The sequence below is a fragment of the Castor canadensis genome, chromosome 9, assembly GCF_047511655.1.
Source record: "Castor canadensis chromosome 9, mCasCan1.hap1v2, whole genome shotgun sequence".
Classification (NCBI taxonomy): Eukaryota; Metazoa; Chordata; class Mammalia; order Rodentia; family Castoridae; genus Castor; species Castor canadensis.
The window spans coordinates 122,881,645-122,903,592 of record NC_133394.1 but is presented as its reverse complement, the minus strand read 5'-3'; the positions used below and the strand labels follow the sequence as shown (position 1 = coordinate 122,903,592).

The window sequence follows — 21,948 nt, the reverse complement described above, 5'->3', positions numbered from 1 at the left end:
CATGCCTGTGTGATCTGAGCACTCGGGAGGCTAGGGAAGAGGATCAGGAATTCTGGCCAGCCTAGGATATACAGCAAGATCTTGTCTCAAAACCCCAAACCCCCCTCCAAAAAAAGAAAAGCAAAAAGAAAACAAAACACCAAAACAACCCCCCCCCAAAAAAAAAATGAAGAAAGAAAAGAAATGCTGTTGAAGAGCATCTTTGCAAGTACCATGCCCTGGCTTGTCTCTCCTTCCTCTGCTGATGTTGCTGCGGTCCTTCATGGCCATTTGCCTTCAGTATCTTGCCCACTTTACTCAGCTCAATCAAAGCTCTATTATGTGCTGTGGCTGGTCAAAGCCCCTACAATTCCGTGCTGCTGCAATGGCACTCCATGAGCTGGAACAAACCTTTTCTCCCACTATCCCCAAACCAACCCTCTTCTCAAATCATTATCACAGAGTTGTAAGTCATCTGTTTTTTTAGTAAATGCTAAATTTGTTTAATTCTTTTGCATTTGTTATGATTACTGATAGTTAAGAAAATTCTCCAGCTGATGAGACGGTGTCACATACCCATTCCTATGGGACTCAACTGCCTCAGATGCAGGCTCTTTGAAAGCAACAGGAGAAGATGCGAAACATTTATTTTTATGAAATCTGACTTCTACCAAAATTTTTTATTTTGAACAATTTCCAATGAAATACGCTTGACTCTTGCATGCCCTGAAATGAATGTAAGTTATGACACTACGTTACCTTAAGGAGCTCAAGTCCTGAACGAATAGCTGTGTCAGGACTTACGCCCTCCTCTTCATCATCTGCGGTCCCTTCTATTGATTTGTTCATTAATTTCACTAGTGCACTATGAAAAGAAGAAAGAGTAAATCAGCATGAGCACAAGACTAGTAACTGCCCTAACGTAGCATAACTGTACTAGAACATAAAACAGAATCGACTTTCAAAAAACTTTCTGCAGGGGTTGGGGGGAGGGAGTGACAGATGAGCTTATTTTCTCTCCCCCAAAATTTAATGTATAGTAACTAATAATTTTAACTAGTGAAAATTAAAACTAAATGACATATATGCTGGAACTATTTATATAAATACAAGCAAGTCAACATTAATTTCCATATGTAATTTTAAGAAAAATAATAAAAAGGGAGGTGCTAATTGGGCAAATGACAATTTATTCAAAATAAAATACAGATAGGGAAACATACACAAGGCCAACAGTATGAAACAGATTCATCGGTTAGGAACTATTTTATTAGTCAAAAACTATGAACACAGTTCTTGAACATGCCCATCACCACAAAGTGAAATACTACCTAGTCAATAAAAACCAGACTGTATTCAAAATGGCGCCTTTTTTTTCTCTTCTCTTTTCTTTTTTGGAGACAGGTCTTGAACCTCCTGCCTCAGCAGCCTGAGCACTAGGATTACACACTGCTAGGATTACAGGCATGTAGCCTCAGGGCCTGCAAAAGTGGTACCATTTTAAATGAAAATAAATGTGGGACAGAGAATATTCCTCAATGGTAGAGCGATTGCCTAACATGTAAAAGACCCTGGGTTCGAACTCTAGTACCACAAAAAACAAAAAAAACATAACTGTAAGTTTTGGGAATCAGTCTATTTCCTTATGAGTGAATTCAAGCATTAGTTTAAAAGTTACTACAGAAAATACTCAATAAAAAATTTGGCCAAGGTTTTTTTCATGTGATACATGTGTCAGTAAAATTATTATTATTTTATTAAGAGACGGGGTCTCAACATGTTGCCTGGGTTTGCCTTGAACTCCTGAAATCCTGACAAGTGACCCCACCTTATCCTCCCAAGCAGCTGGGACTAAATGTGCTCACAACCATGTATGGCAATATAGAAAATAAATTTAAGTATAAGATATGAAGCTAGATTTATGGCACATGTTTGTAAAACCAGTACTGGAGAGTCTAAAGGAGGACTCTGAATTCAAGGCCAGCCTGGGCTACATAGACAGCCTGTCTCAACAAAACAAAACAAAACAAAACAAAATAAAACAAAACTTAAAAAAATGTATAGGATGCAGATGTTGAAGGCTAAACTAATTTTAACACTTTAATTTCCTCTTTAATCAGAAATATAATTTTAAAGCTTATCAGTATCTGGTTGATAAATTTTGGGGAAAAATTACACACAATTAGATAAATGTATGTTTGTGTAAATATTACCTTGAAATACAACTTACACAGCATACAATTCACCAGTTTAAAATGTAGATTTTAATGGTTTTTAGTATATTTACTGGAGTGTACAAACATTATTATTATCAAATTATAGAGCATTCTATCACTATCCCAAATCAAACCATTTAGCTGTTAGCAGTTACTTTAGCCCTTAACTCTACCCCCAGTCCTCAGCATCCATTAATCTACTTTCTGCCTCTATGTATTTAAACATTCTGAACATTTCATACTAATGGAATAATACCACAGTTGGAATCTGGCCCATTGTTTAAAGTAGTTGCATGTTCTGAAGTTCACTCATGTTATATTTACTATCAATGTAGCATTCTTTTTAAATTTTCTAGTATATGGATATAAGAAAACATTTATCCATTAACCTATTGATGGATATTTTAGTTGTTTATAATGTTGCCATAAACAGTTGTGTACAGATGCACATTTTCCCGTTTCTGGAGCATATACTTAAGAGTGGAACTGCTGGGTTATATGGTAACTATCTGTCTTTTCCAAGAAACTATCAAAGTATTTCCAGCATAGGTCTACCAGTTTACATTCCTACCAACAAAATTTGCAAACTCCAATATGACTTAATACATAGCCTAGGCTGGCCTTGAATTTGAGGTCTTCCTGTTTGCATCCTGCAACGTCCTTTTTATTATAAACATCATAAAAGGTGTGAAGTTGTGTCTCATTGTGGAGATACATACACATATGTACAAAATGTATGTGTATGTGTATCACCTTCCTATTCTGACACAAAATTCCCTATATGCCTATTGTGTGTGGTCAATCACACAGAGAAGTGCTTGCCAGAGTGGTTTCTGTCTATGGTTTTGCTTTTTTCAGAATTCCTAAGTTTTGTCCCTGACATCTTTCACTTGACAACAATTTTGGGAATACTCCATGTTGCTACTGAGATTTATTCATTCTGTCGTGTTATCAGCAGTTTATTCCTTTCTATGGCTATACCAGTGTGTTTATCTCAACGAATGGATGGCTGGGTATTTCTAGTTTATAGATGTTATGAATGAAGCTCCTAAAAGCAGTTATGCTTATGTACAAGTCACTATGGTAACGTATTTTCTTTACTCCTAGGTAAATATCTATGATTAAGATTCTGAGGTTAGATGGTGACTATTTTCTACCTCACCTAGATTTGGTATGGTTGGAATCTTTAATTTTAGCCATTATTTTGGGTGTGTAGTGATATTTCTGATTATAATCAGAATTTCCATTTCCCTAATAGTAATAATGTTGACTGTCTTTTCTTACACTTTTTACCACTTGTACATCTCATACGAATGCTAAATGCTTGTTCAAATCAATTGCACATTTTCAAATTTAGTCATTTGTCTTTCCATTATTACTAGTCAAAGTTCTTCATATATTCTGGATATGATTCTTTTCAGATACATGCCTTGCAAGTATTTTCTCCTAGTTTGCTTGACTTTTCTAATTTGTTGAAGTTACTCTCAGTGAAGCATTGGTAAGTGAAAATCCTAATAAACCATACATGAAAAATGTGCTTGAAAAATTTTATGAATGAATCTGAACACTCATGATAAGTTTCATGTGTACCTATCATGTGCAAAGACTATAGTCTATTCTTTTCTCTCTTTTTTTGTGTGTTACTAGGGTTTGAACCAGGGCCTCAAGCTTTCTAGGCAAGTGCTCTATCACTAAAGCCATTCTGTCAGCCCTATGGTCTGACAGAATCAAGTGCAAAAGAAGACAGGCATCACTTCTGCTTTTCATTAATGTTGTAATTGCCTCTACGAATCTAGGAGCTATAAGAGAAAGATCCAATTCCTGAAACCAAGATTATGGAGGCCTTGAGTGAAAACTCCAAATTTTTCATACCTTTCTTCTAACCTCTTCTAATCTGTATCTATTATTATGTCATGCCATAGGTGAAGCTTCCTTTTTGCTTGATAATATTCTCCTTCAATCTTTAACTTTTTTTATGGTGGTACTCAGGGCTTTGCATTTGCTAGGCAGGTGCTCTACCACTTAAGCCACTCTGCCAGTTCTCAAATTTCTTTCAGTAAAGCAACAGCAGGTTTTGTAAATGCCACAATGTGCACCCAGCACAATAAAAAAACAAACGAACAAAAAAAACTCACCAGGGGCTGGAGTCATGGCTCAAGTGGTAGAATGCCTGCCTAGCTCAAACCAAAGTACTGACTAAAAAAAAAAAGTTTAAAAACAATAACAAAAGAGTCTTCTTCAAGATTACTCCCTCATCATCTCCTAGTCACCTTCACTGGTTATCCTCACATCTCAATTTATCTCCTTTACATTGTTCATTTTCTCAAATATCAGGTAGCCAAGTGGGATGTGGTTGGCTCATATTGAGTGGGGCTAGTTAACACTAGGCTTGAACAGTTCTCCGTTTACATATCAGTATTTGCTCCTCATGTCAACAGGCAGCCGCAGACAAGGACATTGTATACCTTTCTGAACCCATGGTGCTCTTGATCTGCCTTTGGTACCAAAAATTGCATTGGGCACTATGATTATTTTTCCTATCTCTAATCCAATGGATTCTTTCAAGTACTTAATTTATTGACTCCTAGTCACTTTCTGACCCCTCCTTTTAGTCTCTTTTTGGCCTCAAAATCATTCTTCTGATTTTCTATTTTTGACCATGCCTCCACAGAATTATTGTAATTAATTAAATTAATTCATCTCCAAGCCTCTGAGCTGTTAATTTTGATCAAGATTCAGTACTTACATCTTTTTAATTTTAACCCCTTGGTTTTCAAGCATTATCATGAGCATTCACTTTCCTTTTTTGGGGGTGGTAAAGTTTGAACTCAGGACTGATCATTTGAGCCACATCCCTGCCTTTTTCCCAGAGTGGGCCTCATAACTTGATCCTCTTACCCTGACCACCAACCAAGCTGACTTTGAGTGCACCATCAAATATAGAATGTGTTTTGAAATAGAGTTGTACAAACTTTCCCCTGAGTTGGCCTTGACCCACAGTCTTCCCATTTGTTCCTGCACAGCCAGGTTTACAGGCACGCAAAGGCATGCCGAGATCATTGTATAACTGTCACATCTATAAACCGTATCTGCATACACATATGTCTAAGCAAAAATAGTAAAAAAACCAAAAAAAAAAAAAAAAAAAAAAGCTTGATTTAGAATGATTTTCTACTACCCACACTGTTTTTGTTCAAAGTCCTCTATTATTGTTCAAGTGCATGCAATTTCATCTTTATTATAAAGATGAGAAAACTGAAATTCAGAGTACTTCAAATAACCAACTGGACACAAAGCTAGTGAGCTGGATTATCCTTTACCTGGCTAATGTCCGTCATCCCACTTTCTACTACTACCCATCAGATGTACTGCCTGTTTTTGGAGCCTTCCCTATCAACAGTTTGGATTATGTAACTATTCTTCACTAGTTACCCAATGTACTTTATGAATAACTGAAATAAATGTATGTTAAAAGAATAAATAAACCATCTTTAATATTCCATGAAAATTTGGCTACATGGAAGGAATGTACTGTGTCTATTTTTCATAAAAATGAATACACTGCATTCTTACAAAATTAGTCTCTCAGAAATCCTACCAAGTATGTTACTGAAAAATTTCAGTTTTGTTTTTTTCTTAACCCTGGAAACCAAACAATAGCTTATAAGGTACTGAAGTCCAACCTGGTGAGGCTTTGTAGGGGCTTTGATTTCCTGATACCATCACACTTCTTTTTCAGAATTGCTATGTGTAAGGTGAGGAATAACTCATATGCCTATAATCCCACCACTTGGGAGGCAGAAACAAGAGAATTCCAATTCAAGGCCAGACTTGGCCACATGGAGAGATCATGTCCCAAAAAATAAATGGTTAATAAATAAATTTAAAATGCATAGGCAAGAGTGCCTATTTCTACTATATTATTTCTCCTATCTAATTAAAATCAAATGAATGAGGGCTAAGGGCGAGCTCAGTGGTAGTGTGTTCAGTTATCACACACACACACACACACACACACACACAAATGCACACACAGAATATATTAAATGTTAAAGAACAAAGGACACTGACATTGAAAATATATCTAGGGGCCGCATGTTGGGGCTCGTGCCTATACTCTGTTATGCCAGAGGAGTTATGCTAGGGCCACAGTTCAAGGCCAGGCATGCAAAAACATAGCAAGTATCCATTCTCAACGAATAAGATGGGTGTGATGATGGCACACACATATCATCCCAATTATACCAGAGGTATAAATAGGAGGATCAATATCCAGGCTGGTCTGGAAAAAAATTTGAGACCCTATTTGAAAGATAACAAAGCAGAAAAGGCTATAGGCCTGGCTCACATGGTAGAGCAACTGCGTAGCAAATGGTAAGCTCTGAGTTCAAACCTCATTAACCTCCCTCCCCAAGAAAATACATGTAGGTTTTTGACATGTAGTTACAGTTTTGACATAGCCAGCTGTGGACTGATCATTACTCTCTCAAAACTTTAGCTTCCTAGTTTTCTTACTTGCAAATGAGGAGATTATAGGATCAGGACATCTTCATTAAAAAGAAATCAAGCAAGCCAGTGGCTCAAGCCCATAATCCTAACTACTCACAAGGCAGAGATCAAGAGGATCATAGTTCAAAGCCAGTCCAGGCAAATATTCAAGAGATCTTACCTCAAAAACACCCAACACATAAAAGGGCTGGCAGAGTGGCTCAAGTGGTAGAACACCAGTTCAAACCCTAGTGCTGTCTCCCCCACCACCTCAATGTCACACATCATTGATTGCTAGGGGTTGAACTGTGCTTCCCCCCAAATTCATGGATTCTAACCCCTAGCACCTTAAGATGTAACTGAATTTGGAGAGAAGGCATTAAAGAGATAATTATGGAGACATGAAATCATATGTGTTGGCCTGCATCTAATGTGAAGAAAAGGATATTAGGACACAGATTTTCTGGGTGGACAGAGAAAAGACCGTGTGAGGTCACTCTAACAAGGTAGTAGCTCTCTGCAAGCCAAGGAGAGGACTTAAGAAGAAATCAGTTGCTGAGATATTGATTTCAAGCTTCTATCTTCCAGAGCAGTGACAAGATAAATTTCTATTGTTTTATCTGCCCAGTCTATGATATTTCAATATAATTGTCATAGCAAACCAATACAACCAGCATTTTAATACAACCACAGTGATAGGTGAAATAACCACTGGCTTTGGCATTAGAATCATGTCTCCAAATTGTGCATGCTTATAAAAAGAACCAACAAAGGCTTCTTAATTCCCCAACATGGAAAGAAGATATATAGTTTATATCCAGGAAAAATGATTACTGCAAGAGAGAAGCATTCACAGAAATTACCAACAGGAAATCATTAGAAACAATAACAACAATAATATCAGAAAATATGGGACTAGTTAAAAAAAAAATAGCTGTCAGTAGCTCTGATACCAGACTGCTTTTTTTTTTTTTTAATCTCTAATTCTCAGAATCATCCAACAAAGAGATTTTTTTTTTTCTTTCTGGTACTAGGGTTTGAACTCAGGGCCTACACCTTGAGCCATTCTGCCAGCCCTTTTCTGTGATGAGTCTTTTCAAAAAAGGGTCTCACAAATTATTTGCCCAGGTTGGCTTCCAACCTGGATCCTCCTAATCTCTGACTCCTGACTAGTTAGGATAGTCACTGGCACCAGGCTAAGGAGATGTTATAAGCATATTAAACTTGAGAATAACTGAAAACTCAGACAAATTAGAGGACTTTTTCCAGAGCCACAAAACTAACTCATATTTGAAAATGACAACCATGTCCTCTTTTTCATACAATGTTCTGTTCTCACAATGCATCAAATGAACAGTAGTAAAATATACTACAGAATCTTATGTGGCCATTAAAATGTTTTAAAAAACCTCAGATTCTGGTTAATCCCCATACAGAACTACAATGTTCTTTATTTTCCCTTTCTCTGTTTCTAGGCTTTATTTAATGAGCACATACAGATTAAAAGTAAACACAAGAACGGTAAAAAATAAAAGGCACTAAATAAGGCCAAAAAGCAAACAAAGAAATGAGAAGGCCTTCCTTCAACTTAAATGAAGTGTGCTTCTGCCACCATGAGAGGTATATTGGGAATGTTTTTTAGTTCACTGTAGGAGGCCTAGAATTTAAACTAACAACACTGTAGTTTAGGATTATAATGTATTTAGCTTACCTTATGGCTTCTGAATCGATGTGCACAGGTGCAATTCTTTCCAACAGAAATTTGACCATCTCTAGAAAAGGATTGGTTGGCTGCTTAGGATTTGCAAGTTTCCGAGCTATTTCTCTCTAGAGAAAGAAGAGAGTTTTACTGTCAGTATAATTTACTTTCATGCTTTTCATAATAAAAATGATTGTAGGAATCACAAACATTTAAAGATTCAAAATCTGTCAAGCAAAAACAGTTTTTCTGTTTTACAACCTAACATTTATACATTGAGCAATCATCTCTTATCTCTCCGCAGGAAATGGTTTTACACCTTCGTGAGTATGTTTCTGAGCATTTCATAATTTGACAGAATACAGTATTTTCTTTCAGTTAATTCTTTTCTTAAAAATGGAAATAGTCAGCTAGGTATAATGGCATATACCTGTGGTCCCAGCTACTCAGGAGGCTGAGGTTGGAGAATTGCTTCAGCACAGGAGAAAATGTTTGAGACAAGCCTGGCAACACGGTGAGATCTGATCTCAAAAGAAAAAGTGGGGTGGGGAATGGGGCAGGGTAGGGAAATAATCAGAAGTAGATGGACATTTGCAAAGTTTTCAGTTTTGGAAGAGCACAGTTCTTGGATAAATGAGAACCATGAATCACCCTGGAATTTTAATTACTAATAACCTGAAAATCAGATAAATGCTGGGTATTCAATGAGTTCAAGTATCAAAATAACTGTCTCAATGTAGGTTCAAAGATGGGAGCATTACATTCCATTGCTGTTACAGGGAAAGACATTCTTGCTGGGCAATTAAAAAAATGTATTCATTTAAAAAAAAGTATTTCCCATGCACAGCAATCTCTATCATACCTTTTTTTCCCCTTTACCGATCAGAATAATTCCTAAGGGGATTTAATATCGTCCAGTATTTTTTGCATCTGGACTCAGTAAACTAGTAAAAATATATCAATTTCACCCAAAAAGAAATTTCCAAAGGATTAACTTTTATACTAAAGTGGTATGTGTATCATTCTCATTGTATTATAAAAAAATTCAATTAAAAGCAAACAGAAAGCAGTCCACGATTGCTACTAAATAGCATAAGCTTGTATCTATCTGCCCTTTCATTCATATTTCTCTACCTCTTCCAGGAGATTTAAGTATACTAACATAGAGCCACCAAGCCTGAATCTCAGATTTCTATGCACAAATGAGAGGCCACAAATGGTCATCCTCTATTCCACCACCACCTCCTCTGATATCCAGTCAGCCACGTTAGAAATGAGGTAGCCATTCTTGGCACACTCATCTAATTCCAACTTCCCCTTTACAACTCAACTCAGGAGTCACTTATTATAGAATAAGCCATTCCCTGACTTATTTCCTTGCCTGCCTGGGATGACTGATGCACTTTTGTATATGACTTTATCACAACACTTACCACATTGTATTCTCTATTGAAATACTTGCCTGCTTCTGTCACCTAATCTGTAATCTGGGTGAGATAACCAATTTTACAAAGTATTAAATTATTTAATGAATTATAACAGGGTAAGCTTGATCAAGGGCCAAAATAATATATTGGTTTCTGAAGATACAATTATATCAGAATAACTCTACAAGGCAAGTTCTTTGTTTAGTTTTGATTTTTGACACAGGGTGTAGCTTTGTAGCCCAGGTTGGCCTCAAACTTGCTAATAAAAATAAGGCACAGAAATACTGACTTAGTCACTACTGATTCACACTGCTAGTAAATGGTCTAGCTGAAATTCAGAGTAAGGACTGTGTCACTGAACATTAAACAAACTCCTTGGAAAAATCTTAAAATTTAGGAACTACCATCACAGAAAAGGCAAAGGAATGTAAAACAGTAAGCACAGCTGAAGCTATGGTAAATTTATTGTACTTGTGTAGAATCAAGATGTAGAAACACAAAATCTACAGTCTAAGTGGAATGTAATGCCATCGTACATCCTCCTGCACTGTTACCAACACATAAACACAAGCGCACACACACACTAACCCAGTGCGTTTCCTAATATTTCTTGCTTAAAATACTTTTAAAATTTTTCAAGACTGGAACTAGGACAAGGGGAAGGAAAATACTAAAGGTCCATTTCTATTAACCTCTGTTACTGAGTAATGTTCATCTCATGAAGTGAAGCACCACTGCTCTTTAGAAAAAAGATGATGTGGAGACACAAAGAAGGGGACTGAGAAAGCGCTCTAAAGATGGAATCAAAACTATAAAGAATGACAGAAACTAAATTTTGCATTTGTATATATTTTCTTTATTCTTATCCATCATAATGAAAAAGAATCAGGAGAAAAGGACAAGACTATCAAATCATGTAAGTCATATTCAGTAGACCATGGGGAGAAAGACAAGATGATAGAGATCCTGAAAATAGCAAAAACATATCTTATTATTTAAATTGAACTAGTAATCCTTCTGTCTCTGCCTCCTTAGTGCTGAAATTACATAAGCGCAAAAATGGCTATTTCCCTCAATGTATAAAAGGTATTACATATGAGAACATAGAGAAAACTGAAATAATGTACAAAAGATACAAACTGCTAATAAAACAGCTAGGAAAGAAGGAACCATTACCAACCTCTTTCCAGTGCAAACGCAGCCTTGCTCTCTTCCTGATTCCTAAAACCAGAAGTGCTGATTGGCACTGTATTGGCCCATGAATTCATTCCAGAACATTTTGGTTACAAACATCTGTTTTCCATATACTTTTTAGATTTGGAAACTCTTAGCTACTTGTGGTCTGACAAATAAGGGGTTCAGGTTATAGCCTTTTTTTCAAAACACTCAAGCTCCATTCCTGTATTTGTTCAGACCAAAAGTGCCACTTGATTCCAGGTCTACAGTTCTCAAGCAGTACTTGGTTTGCGCAATTATTGCAGAGAATGATGCACTGCACCGAAAGAATACTACCGAGGATCTATGTGATGCCTGCAGCTCCACCGCTGTAACATGCTATGAGACACCACATGAAAAACTGCCCTTCCATGCAACTCCCTTAAACCACATGATCTCTGAGGAATTTTCAAGTTATTTCACTCCATGATCCAACCATATTAGTGGATTCTCTATAGGACATAAAACTGAACCTCTAAATGCTAAAGAAGTAATTGAAATCCTTAAGTGTTATCAGCAAACCAGCTGATAACTGCAAAGGTAGGGTCAAGCACAGTGGCTCATGCCTGTAATCTGAGCTGTTTGGGAGGTGGAGAGAGGATCATGGTTTGAGACCAGCCTGTGCAAAAAGTTAGTGAGACCATCATCTCAACAAACAAGCCAAAGGTGGTGGCTTGTACCTGCAGCTGTGTAGGTGTGTAGGTGTGCAGCTGTAAAGCTGTGTAGGTGACATAAGTAGAAGAATTGTGGTCTAAGGCTGCCTCTGTGCAAAAAACACAAGACTCTATCTGAAAAATAACTAAAAACAGAAAGGACTGCAGATGTGGCTTAAGTGGTAGAGTGCCAGCATAACAAGCACAAGGTCCTGACTTCAAACCCCAATATCCCTCCCCCGCCAAAAAAGTGCAAAGGTGGATATAGTTTGGACAGCTGACACATCCACATTCTAAGGTCCAATAGAGTGTTCTCTTTTCTAAATTGGCTGCCTCATACGTCCTTTTAAACACTGATCACTTTGGATCCCAAGATAAATAAAAAATACCTGTTCTCTACTCCCAGACCATTTTGTATATACATCTATTATAATCCTTATTTCTTCTTGCGTATTTAATTCTCAACTTTAATCATTTTTACAACAAGGTTATATATAAATAAGCCCAGTACTAAACATAACGTATCCTATTACAAGAGCTACCAGGTATTTAAATCTAGGACCCTGGGTGGGTGCAGTGGCTCAAATGGTAGAGTGCCTGCCTAACAAGCGTGAGGTCCTGAGTTTAAAATCCCAGTACTGCACAACCCCCCCAAAAAATATCCAGGACCCTAAATCAAGAAATGTACATAGTATATATAAAGCCCTATGACATTGTTAGGATATATAGGTGAAAAAAACAAAGCTCAAAAATATTGAGTAACTAAAGGTCACATTGGTAGTAAACAAAATGCTGAGAAAATGAACAAGTGAAGATTTCTTTCCTGAGAGTTTCAATAATAATGGCTTTCTATAAAATAAGGAGTCCAAGATCAGAATAAGAATAAAAGTTTATATGCGTTATTTGCCTTATCTATAAATGAAATCATGTATTTGATGTTTCTATAGCTGACCCATTTACAGGTTATTTCCATGCTAATACATGGGAGAAGAACATGCATGCACTTAGAAAATTCATCCCACTTATTCAATAACTGCCTAAAAATAGAAAGTGCTTTATCTTACTAATCTCCTGGGCTCACAAGTCTAATTTTTTCCTGGAGAAATAATAAGCATAATAACAAGCAGAGAGAACAATGTTGACCAGAGAGCTAGTCCTATCCAATGTAGTGCAGTCCTCACAATTTTGTTAGATTCACAGTATGTAAAAAGACTTTAAAGAACATTTGTATAAAGGAGCTATGAGAAAAAAGGTAAACGTATAATTTACTAACCACACAAACATCTGCCTGTTTGCATGAGCAGGTTGGACTGATTAATAACTCCAATTGAGACCTCAGTTTCTCATCATCACCAAGAACCTGGTTAAATTTCTTCACAAAATCTTGTGCTTTCCCAGGGTCAGGCAAATTCTCTATAAAGTTAAAATAGAGAAGAAAAACCACTAAATGAAAAGCAAGTGTCTTAAAAATGATGCTGAGCCATTAAATCAGACAAACTGGTTCTAGAATTAGAATGAACATGAGGACTATTTTTCTTACCGATACATTAGTAGTCTCATCAAGTAAATTATTGGTCTGTTCTGTTATTTCCTATGTTTATGAAGTGAATAAACACACTTACTTGCTATGGTCATCAGTTTTCCAAACATGGCAGAACAGTTAGCCTCTGACTGAAATTACAAACAAAAACAAAAGAATGACCAGTCATAGGAACTAACATACTGCTCTAAGAAAAATCAACTCATTATATTATACAATGAGTCGTAGTTTTAAAAATATCATCACAAATTATCAACTGGAAAATGGCTTGACATGTCTACATACTAACTTAACACCAAAGAACTGTGCAGAAGCAAAATATACACATGACATAAGACAAATAGAAGGAAAGGAGGTATTAGCAGGAAGGCATTAAAAGTCCAGATTAGTTGGTGAGTGAGTGTCTGCCAGTTCAGCAACTCAGGAGGTTAAAGCATAAGTAGCACTTGAGCTACTTTTGGGCCAGCCTAGGCAATATAGTAAGATCATGGGAACACTGGCTCATGCTGTAATCTCAACTACTCAGGAGGTCCATGGAGATGAGGAGGATCATGGTTTGAGGACAACTTGACAAAAACAGGCTGGGCATGGAGGTTCATAGCTGGAATTTCACCTATACAATAGGCAAAGGTAGGAAGATGACAGCAATAGACCAGCCTGGGCAAAAAAATGGTACCCTATATCCAAAATAACCAGAGATGGAGGTGTGGCTCAAGTAGTTGAACACCTTCCTAGCAAGCACAAAGACCTGAGTTCAAACCCCAGTAATGCCAAAAAATAAAATAAAATAAAAAATAAAAAAGTTTGCTGGGTCCTGTTCTAGAATCCATGGGCCCTTGAATGGTTTGTCTGTGGCCCCCTGGTTAAGAACACCTATTTTAGCAGCAAGCTTAAAAGTCTGTTAAGAGAAATCAAGCTTTTCACCTGCCTCTCAGAAAACTTTGGTGAGAAATAATTAATTTGACATTGGTATTACAGGACAATTATACCAACTCCAAACTGAAGGAGTAAGAAGCAAGAAATAAAAAAAAAAAAACCATGACTATACATTACATTATAGACACTTAAACTTTATTTAATTTGGTTCTAATTATTTGAAAATTGATAAACCACATATAAACTCTTAATATTTAAAGACTTATGTGGAGCCAGGTATGGTGGTACATGTCTGTAATCTATGTAGGAAGCTGATGCAAGAGAATCACAAATTCCAAGACAGGCTGAGCCCCACAGCGAGATCATGTCTCATAAAAAACCCAAATAAGCCAAACAAACAAATCATACATAGAAACAAAAACAAAAACAAAAAAATCCAAAACTAAGACTCTTTGACAGTGATTGGGGTATGGCTCCATGGTAGAATGCATAGATTCCAAGTTTGATTCCTAGTAGCAGATAAATAAATACATACATACATACTTGATAAACTAACCATTTTTTATACATGCCAGAAGATAAGAGTTCATCACATACACTTGAAATAGCAATTTATCATGGACAACTACAAAAAATATGGTTAACTGACACCTGGAAAGCGAAACACCTGAGATACTTTTTCCTTCTCCATTATAGAATATTACAGAAATAGTGAATATTGACAATAATTTGAGTTTAGACAAATCATGAACCTACTGCAGGCTGCTTGTGCAAATCCAACAGTTCTCGTACATGACTCCGAAGCATGTTCTGACACTTCCACATCTCATTGAGAGCCCTGGAACATTACAAATGTGAAAAATATATTTAACAATACTGCAAATTGTTCAACTTTACAACTTTTCTTATTTAAGATATGCATATGCCATTTTCTACATCTACATAAAAATTTTTAGCAACAGATTATTAGGATTTAAGACAATTACTATACATGGTAAATATAAGGCTTCTCATAGGAACAATGTTTTTTTGGCAGTACTGTGATTTGAATTCAAGGACCTGTGCCTGCCTGGTAGGCAGGTGTGTTACCACGGGAGCCACACTTCCATGACTCATAAGAGGAATTTAAAAATTTTTAATATATGCAGTGTCTGAAATAAAACCCAGAAACTCATGCATACCAGGCAAACACTCCATTACCAAGAGGAAATATTTGAGTTCAGAATATGAATAGGATCTTGCCTGGTGAATAATAAAGAAATTGAAATACATTCTGAACAGGGGTAGCTATAGAATTCTAGTCCAAGGAAAGATGAAATGTCTAAGTGCAAGGCACATATAGAAAACTGAAAACAATGATATGCCTGGAGAACAGAGTGCACGTGGGGAGCAGAGGAAAGGGGCATATACCACTGACAAGACGCAGATGACAAAGGCCTCCTGAATGCCTGGCTGAGGGATGTATATCAAGGGATGTAGTCCACTTAAAAAACGAAATGTCTTAGGAGTGATGTAGATTTGTAGTGACAAATCTCTCCATGAACACAACTTTCTTTTCTCACAAGTCCCCTCCAGAATTCCAGGTAGCAAGAGTATCCCTGAGAAGTTAGCTACCTATGACTACTCTTGGCTAAGTATTTAGAAATATACATGGATAGAAAAACCTTGAAGGCCAGGTTTTGCCATCAGGTATGAGCATTACTAGTCATTTTTAAGAAAGGTGGCCAACATCTCCTGATATGGTACATCAACGGGGTAATATTTCCTTCATAATCTTATTCTAACAGTAAGAAAACACCCACAGAACAAAAAAATAATTGGCCTTATGCAATACGCTAAAAAACATTAAAATTATAAAGACAAAAGGTTAAGCAATGGTTCCAGAGCAAGACACTGTTGTGATATTACATATTTAGATATGGAAGAATATAGACAAAGAACATTATATGGACAATTAAGGAACTTTAGATACAAAATACACAATAATATTGCATTAAAGTTAATTTAAAAAAAATCTGGCCGGGTATGATGGTATAGGTCTGTAATCCCAGCTCTTAGGAGGCAATGCCAGGAATATCACAAATTTGAGGCCAGTCTAGGATACCTAGAGAGTTCAAAGCTAATGGGGTTACATAGCAAGACATCACCTCAAACAAACAAACAAATGAGCAAATATATAAATACAAAACCCACGAGGGAGATAACTAAGTCATTTGAAAAGTAACTCACTTGACAGCATTTGGATCCAAACTGGCATATAAGTAATACAAGCACTTCATTCTTTCCTCGGTTTCCAGGTTGTGTGGGACAAGATACTGAGCGAAGATTTTCTCCACCAATAGTCTATAAAACGACAGCAAAACACCAAACATCAAAGAAATGAACAGACACACGAACACTATTACTTTATCTTTAAGAGACAATAGTTATTTTAACCATTTAGTGCAATGGTAATAGATTCATGCACACATATAATGGAAAACTAGAGAAAATGATGAGTTTTTTCCCTTGGAAGATTTACGGTTGCTACATGTGTCTCTACTTTATGATCTGCCATTGTGAAACATCTGCTCTAGAATGGTTCTTAAACACGGAGTATTAGGGCTGCCCCATCTAATTTTCAGTAGTCCAGAACTGAAGCAAATCAGTAAAGCTCTGATTCCAAGTATAACAAATTCTCAAGAAACTCATTAACTCCTTTCGCATGCTGTGATGTAGTACAAGTAGAAGGATCTCCCTAAATATTACTTCCTAAAAACGTACACATTTGGCTTTTCTTCTCTCCATAGTCTAAATTCCTTATCAATACTGGAAAATTCTTCTTGCTAATTCAATATCTTGCTACTATTCAGTATCACTGGAATAAGAAAGCACAAAAGCATGTCATTAGCCAATGAAACAAGCACCTGGTAATGACTTAAGTAGTCACTCTATATCAATAAAATACTAAGAAGTATTTTACCAAAACCAAGGACTCTTAGTACAATACAAAATAGAATGATAAATATCATTCATAAAATAAAAAAATGTAGTAATTCCTCTCATGGTAGTATTAGAACTGCAAAAAATGAAAACTGGTAATTAGGAATTATTAGTGATTTACTGCAGGCATCAGACCGGGGTGCTTTACTTTTGTGATCTTACCCACATGGGAACACTGTAATTTGGTAAGAATGGTCCTGTGTAAGGAGTCCACTATTACTAGATATTATTAGATAATAAAGGAGGAATTATTATTTCTCCTTTCTACATAAAACTTAGGTGCACAGAAACTAAATTATAAGGGCAGAATAAATATTTGGTTTCTAGTCTGCCCTACTTGGAAGTTCATGCCAGTTTCATGATATGGTACCATACAATCTTGAAAAGACTCTTATGCTGAAAGTGATTTCTAAGTTCAGAAAGGAGTTATTTAAAAGTTTTATGTTCAAACATTCTACCAGCATGTTGGACTCACTTGTCATCAATGCTGTTCTGGTAATAAATGTGCAGAAGTTTGTCCTTTATCCAGCTGACTTTCTCTGCAGCTTCCTTTCCTGCCTCACCGTGAAGACAGTATTTCTTATAAAGCTGAGCCAGACCCATCATGGCTTCTTTTCTCACACGCCACTACAAAGTATGATATTTATTAGATGAGCAAGGCACCAAATCAGTATACTAATCTGCAAAAACTGCCATGGCTTCACCAGGTTGTAAAATCAGAGTTACGTACATATATCTAGCAGCACAATATTTCTTTTTGTAAGAGGCTTAATCAAATTAACTTTACCAAAAAACAAAATTACTTTACCAACCTTTTTGAATCTGTTCCTATTTAGAAATTAAACTACTTTAAAATTTTCCAGTGCAGATACTGATAAATGATCTAACAATTTTATATTTCTCTCAAAAGCAAGCAGTAGTCTTTAGAAAGATTTGATTCTTTCTAAAAACACTGGGCCAGCGCACCAGTGGGCCTGTAATCTTAGCTACTCAGGAGGCAGGTCAGGAGGACTGTGGTTTGAAGTCAGCTCAGGCAAACAATTTAAATACCCAACCAAAAAAGGGCTTGTGTAATGGCTCAAGTGGTACAGTGCCTGCATAGCAACCATGAGGCCTTGAGTTTGAACCCCAGTACCACCCAAAAACAAATCAAAACAAAACAAAACAAAACCAGCTGGGGGTATGGGTCTGTAGAGGAGGGCTTTCATAGCATGTGTGAGGCACTGAGTGATTCCCTAGCAACAAAACAAAAAGAAAAAAAAAAATATTGCCCAAGTTTTAGAAGTGATTAAAAGGTTGAAATAAATAAATACATAAATAAATAAAGCATACAATTTATTCTCTAAACAAAAGCTCTATCATCTAGAATGGTTTGGTTCCCAGTTCCATCCCTTTTGATGTTATCCCAGAAGAAAAGAACAAAGTTCAGCTGGAAAAAATCTTACTCTTCATCTTCTGTCAACTGCCTTCCTTTGTAGACATAAAGGGAAAATCACCTACTTAGCCATGTACTAGTTGGTGGAACACCCTAGGATTTCTAGAAGTTGGCTAGAAAAAGGTGGTGGGAGGTTGGAGGACAGAAAAAATGACCATAAAAACTTAAGAGTCAGGACCATAATAAAATTTAAGAAAAACAATAATTAAAAGTGATGTTTGCCTTAGAAAAGGGTAGTGGTGCTGTATATTCTCTGGTGGATTTAAGTCAGAAGTTCTTTACATGTTTTTTGTTATTTTCTCATTTATAGCCTCTCAAGTGGATGGAACGAAACTTTCTTCTATGCACTAATTTAACAGATGTCTTTTGATGGCCCTTAGATGAAACCAAAAAAATGTGAGCAGTGAAATATAGGAATAATTTTTGTTCCCACATTTTATACAGGAGAAAACAAATGTCAAAACACCAATAAACCTCTTACTGGAACAAAATCCAGGTTTTAAAATGTCCAGTAGGTATTCTTATGACCATATCATGGAATTTCAGTAAGGAACAGTCATTCATTCACCTCTTTTTGAAATAAAGATTAAGGTGGTACCATTTTTCGAAAAGGGAAAAATTAGGGCAGGTGGAATGGCTGAAGTGGCAGAGTGCCTGCTTAGCAAGCATGAGGCCTTGAGTTCAAGCCTTAGTAATGCCAAAAGGGGGGGGGGAGGAGAGAGAGAGAGAGAAAGGGAGAAATTCTACATGTAGTAATAACCTGAAAGTGAAGAGAAGAGGGCAATGCCAACTAACCACTAGGTGGGAGAATCATTTCATTTAAAGCAAAAAATCTTCAACGTTTGAATTACTGTCAGAATTGAGCAAGTTAAACAATGTCCATTTTTTAAAACATCGAATACTTATATGACTATTTAAAAAAATAGAACATAAAGACTACCTCTTCCTGTATTTCAAAACCACCTGCCATTTACCCTAAAATTACACCTGAACCACATATTTGCAGAGGACAGCAAGTTTTCAACAATGCCAACAAAATACCACGCTGCAGGCTATTCTTCTTAAGAATATGAGTTAGGCAGATTCCTCATTAAGACACGTGGCATATCTGGTTCTGCTCACGGCCAACACCACTCTGCCTTAGCAATTGCTACTGCCGATCCAGTGTTACTTCTCCTCACGGATGGCGCTTCAACACATGGCCGACTCTGCCCTCAGCGAGGCACACCATTAGGGAATGTTACTTTCTTAGGAAGTGTGGTAGACTTAACTGAATGAGTGACAGACCCAGATAAGTTATATGAGATGTAACGAAGAAATAAACACAGGAAATCAACTTCTATTCCTTTTACAAAGCATGGCTAAAAGAGAAGCTTGTTTTCTAAAATGTGAAGAGCTCCATATTCCAAGAGTTCATCCATAAAAATAATTAAAAGATACATAGAGAAGAGCTGGGTGCAGTGGAATATGCCCCAAATCCCAGCACTTGGGAGGCTGAGACAGGAGGATCACAAGTTCGAGGCCAGTTTTGACTACATAGTAAGTTTAAGAACAACCTATACAAGATAGCAGGACCTCACTCCAAAAAAAGGAAACACAGAAATAGTCCTTTATATCATTATTAGTAGGTATTAATCTGATTTTCACACACAAAACTATAATGGGTATTACGCAATAACCATTCATAGAATAGAAAATACTAATGATGAAAAAAAAGGAAAATATTAATATATTTACCAAACAATTTACATACAATAAATAAGAGTAAAATTCCTCAGATTTTACCCGTTTATCCAGTGTCCTTTCCCGTACAAAGCCAAGAAGCTGATCATTTACTAAGGCAAGGTCTCTTTTCGCAGCTGTTATTATAGTAACAATGACATCGTGACGAATAGCTTCTTCTGGATCATGTGACCTAACCTTCAAATATTCTGTAGTAAGAAAATTAAAAAAAAAAAAAAGAAAAGAAAAAGCTAAGTGTTAGCTATCTAATTTTTCATGATTCGGACTGACAGAAGGCTAATGCTTTAAGTATTTGTCCATATTGAAACAATGCTTCTAAGTGTGTCATGAACCAAAATCATTTTAAACACAGCACTAGGAATTCCATAATATCACACTTGTTACTGTATGCATGTTTAAAAAAATGTATTTCGGTGAAAAAGTTGAACAACATAGTATCTCATTTATACAGCTTGGAATTTCAGTCACAAAATAAGACTTAAAAGAAAAAGTAAAAATGCTCACAAGTTGAGTGATAGATATATACCTGCACTATTATATAAAATCCAGACTATAATAAAACCAAAACAAATTTTAATGGAAGTTATTTATTGCTAATACCAAATATGTAGAATTAAATGTTCCATGTTCAAATGAAGAAAAATTCTTGTCTAATCCAGAAGATAACTTTATCGAAGATAATCACCTTTCCTGCTTATTTGATGTGTTACTATATTTAATTATATAGATATTAATCATATAGATATTAATATATCATACTATTACCTCCTTAAACTACGATTTCCAAAATACTCAAAATGATAAAAACATGAAGCTTTTTAAGAGTAATTCTGTTTTATGAACATGAAATAATTTCCTATTCCATAAAAAATAGACACCTGAAACCATGCCAGAATTAAATCCTATTTAGAAACAACTTAGATCACAGGTCACATTTAAAATTTATTTTTGGGATGGGGATTTAGCTTGGTGGTAGATTGTTTATCTAGCATCCCTAGGATGGAAATACATAATAAATTTCCTTTTGTCATTACTAGGGGGCTTACCTGTGAGGTCCTTTGCTAAATCTGGATGGTTCATTAAACAGTGACTGGCAAATTTCACACTTTCCAATCTCACAGGAACATGAATGTCATTAAATCTACATAGAAAAAGATTGCTACATATTAATTCCAAGGCAAAATAATTCTTTTAAAATAGGTTATGTGTACATATATATATGTATACACACACGTGTATATATGTATCTAACATGTAAGCATTTATAAACAGTAAGCTACTATTAGAAAATGTGAGGATTAGGTGGAAATATTATGTACTCATGTACAAAACCGGAAAAATGAGACTTGCTGAAACTATTTTAGAAATGGGGGGAAGAAGGATAAAGGAGAATGAGGGAGGGTGTGAATTCAACTATGATATATTTGATATATTGTGAGAACTTTTGTAATGTCACAATGTATCCCCAGTACAACAATAAAAGGATAAGTTAAAAAAAAAAAAAGTAAAGAAAAGAAAGTATGTGGATTAATTATAATGACAGAGCACCTGCTTAGTAAGTGTGAGGCCCAGAGTTCAAACCCCTGTACTGACAAAAAAAAAAAAAAAAGGACTACATAAAATGAGTGAGTCACTGCCACATACAAAAATTTCATCTGGACAGGACCACTTTGTATTTATATGTTCTTTTAAAGG

At 36.0% G+C, this 21,948-nt stretch overlaps 1 protein-coding gene across 2 annotated transcripts in view; it reads right to left on the bottom strand.

Moving 5' to 3' along the window:
• Pds5a (PDS5 cohesin associated factor A) overlaps nt 1-21,948 on the bottom strand; it is a 126,644-nt gene that overhangs the window by 43,971 nt on the left and 60,725 nt on the right. For both annotated transcript variants that reach the window (XM_020160971.2, XM_074042422.1), the window contains 9 exons: nt 21,300-21,394; nt 20,296-20,441; nt 17,551-17,702; nt 16,323-16,436; nt 14,850-14,931; nt 13,300-13,348; nt 12,951-13,090; nt 8,395-8,510; nt 739-844 (listed from right to left, as the gene is read on the bottom strand). In XM_020160971.2, coding sequence (XP_020016560.2) covers nt 739-844; nt 8,395-8,510; nt 12,951-13,090; nt 13,300-13,348; nt 14,850-14,931; nt 16,323-16,436; nt 17,551-17,702; nt 20,296-20,441; nt 21,300-21,394 — 1,000 coding nt within the window. The remainder of the gene's footprint in view (nt 1-738; nt 845-8,394; nt 8,511-12,950; nt 13,091-13,299; nt 13,349-14,849; nt 14,932-16,322; nt 16,437-17,550; nt 17,703-20,295; nt 20,442-21,299; nt 21,395-21,948) is intronic.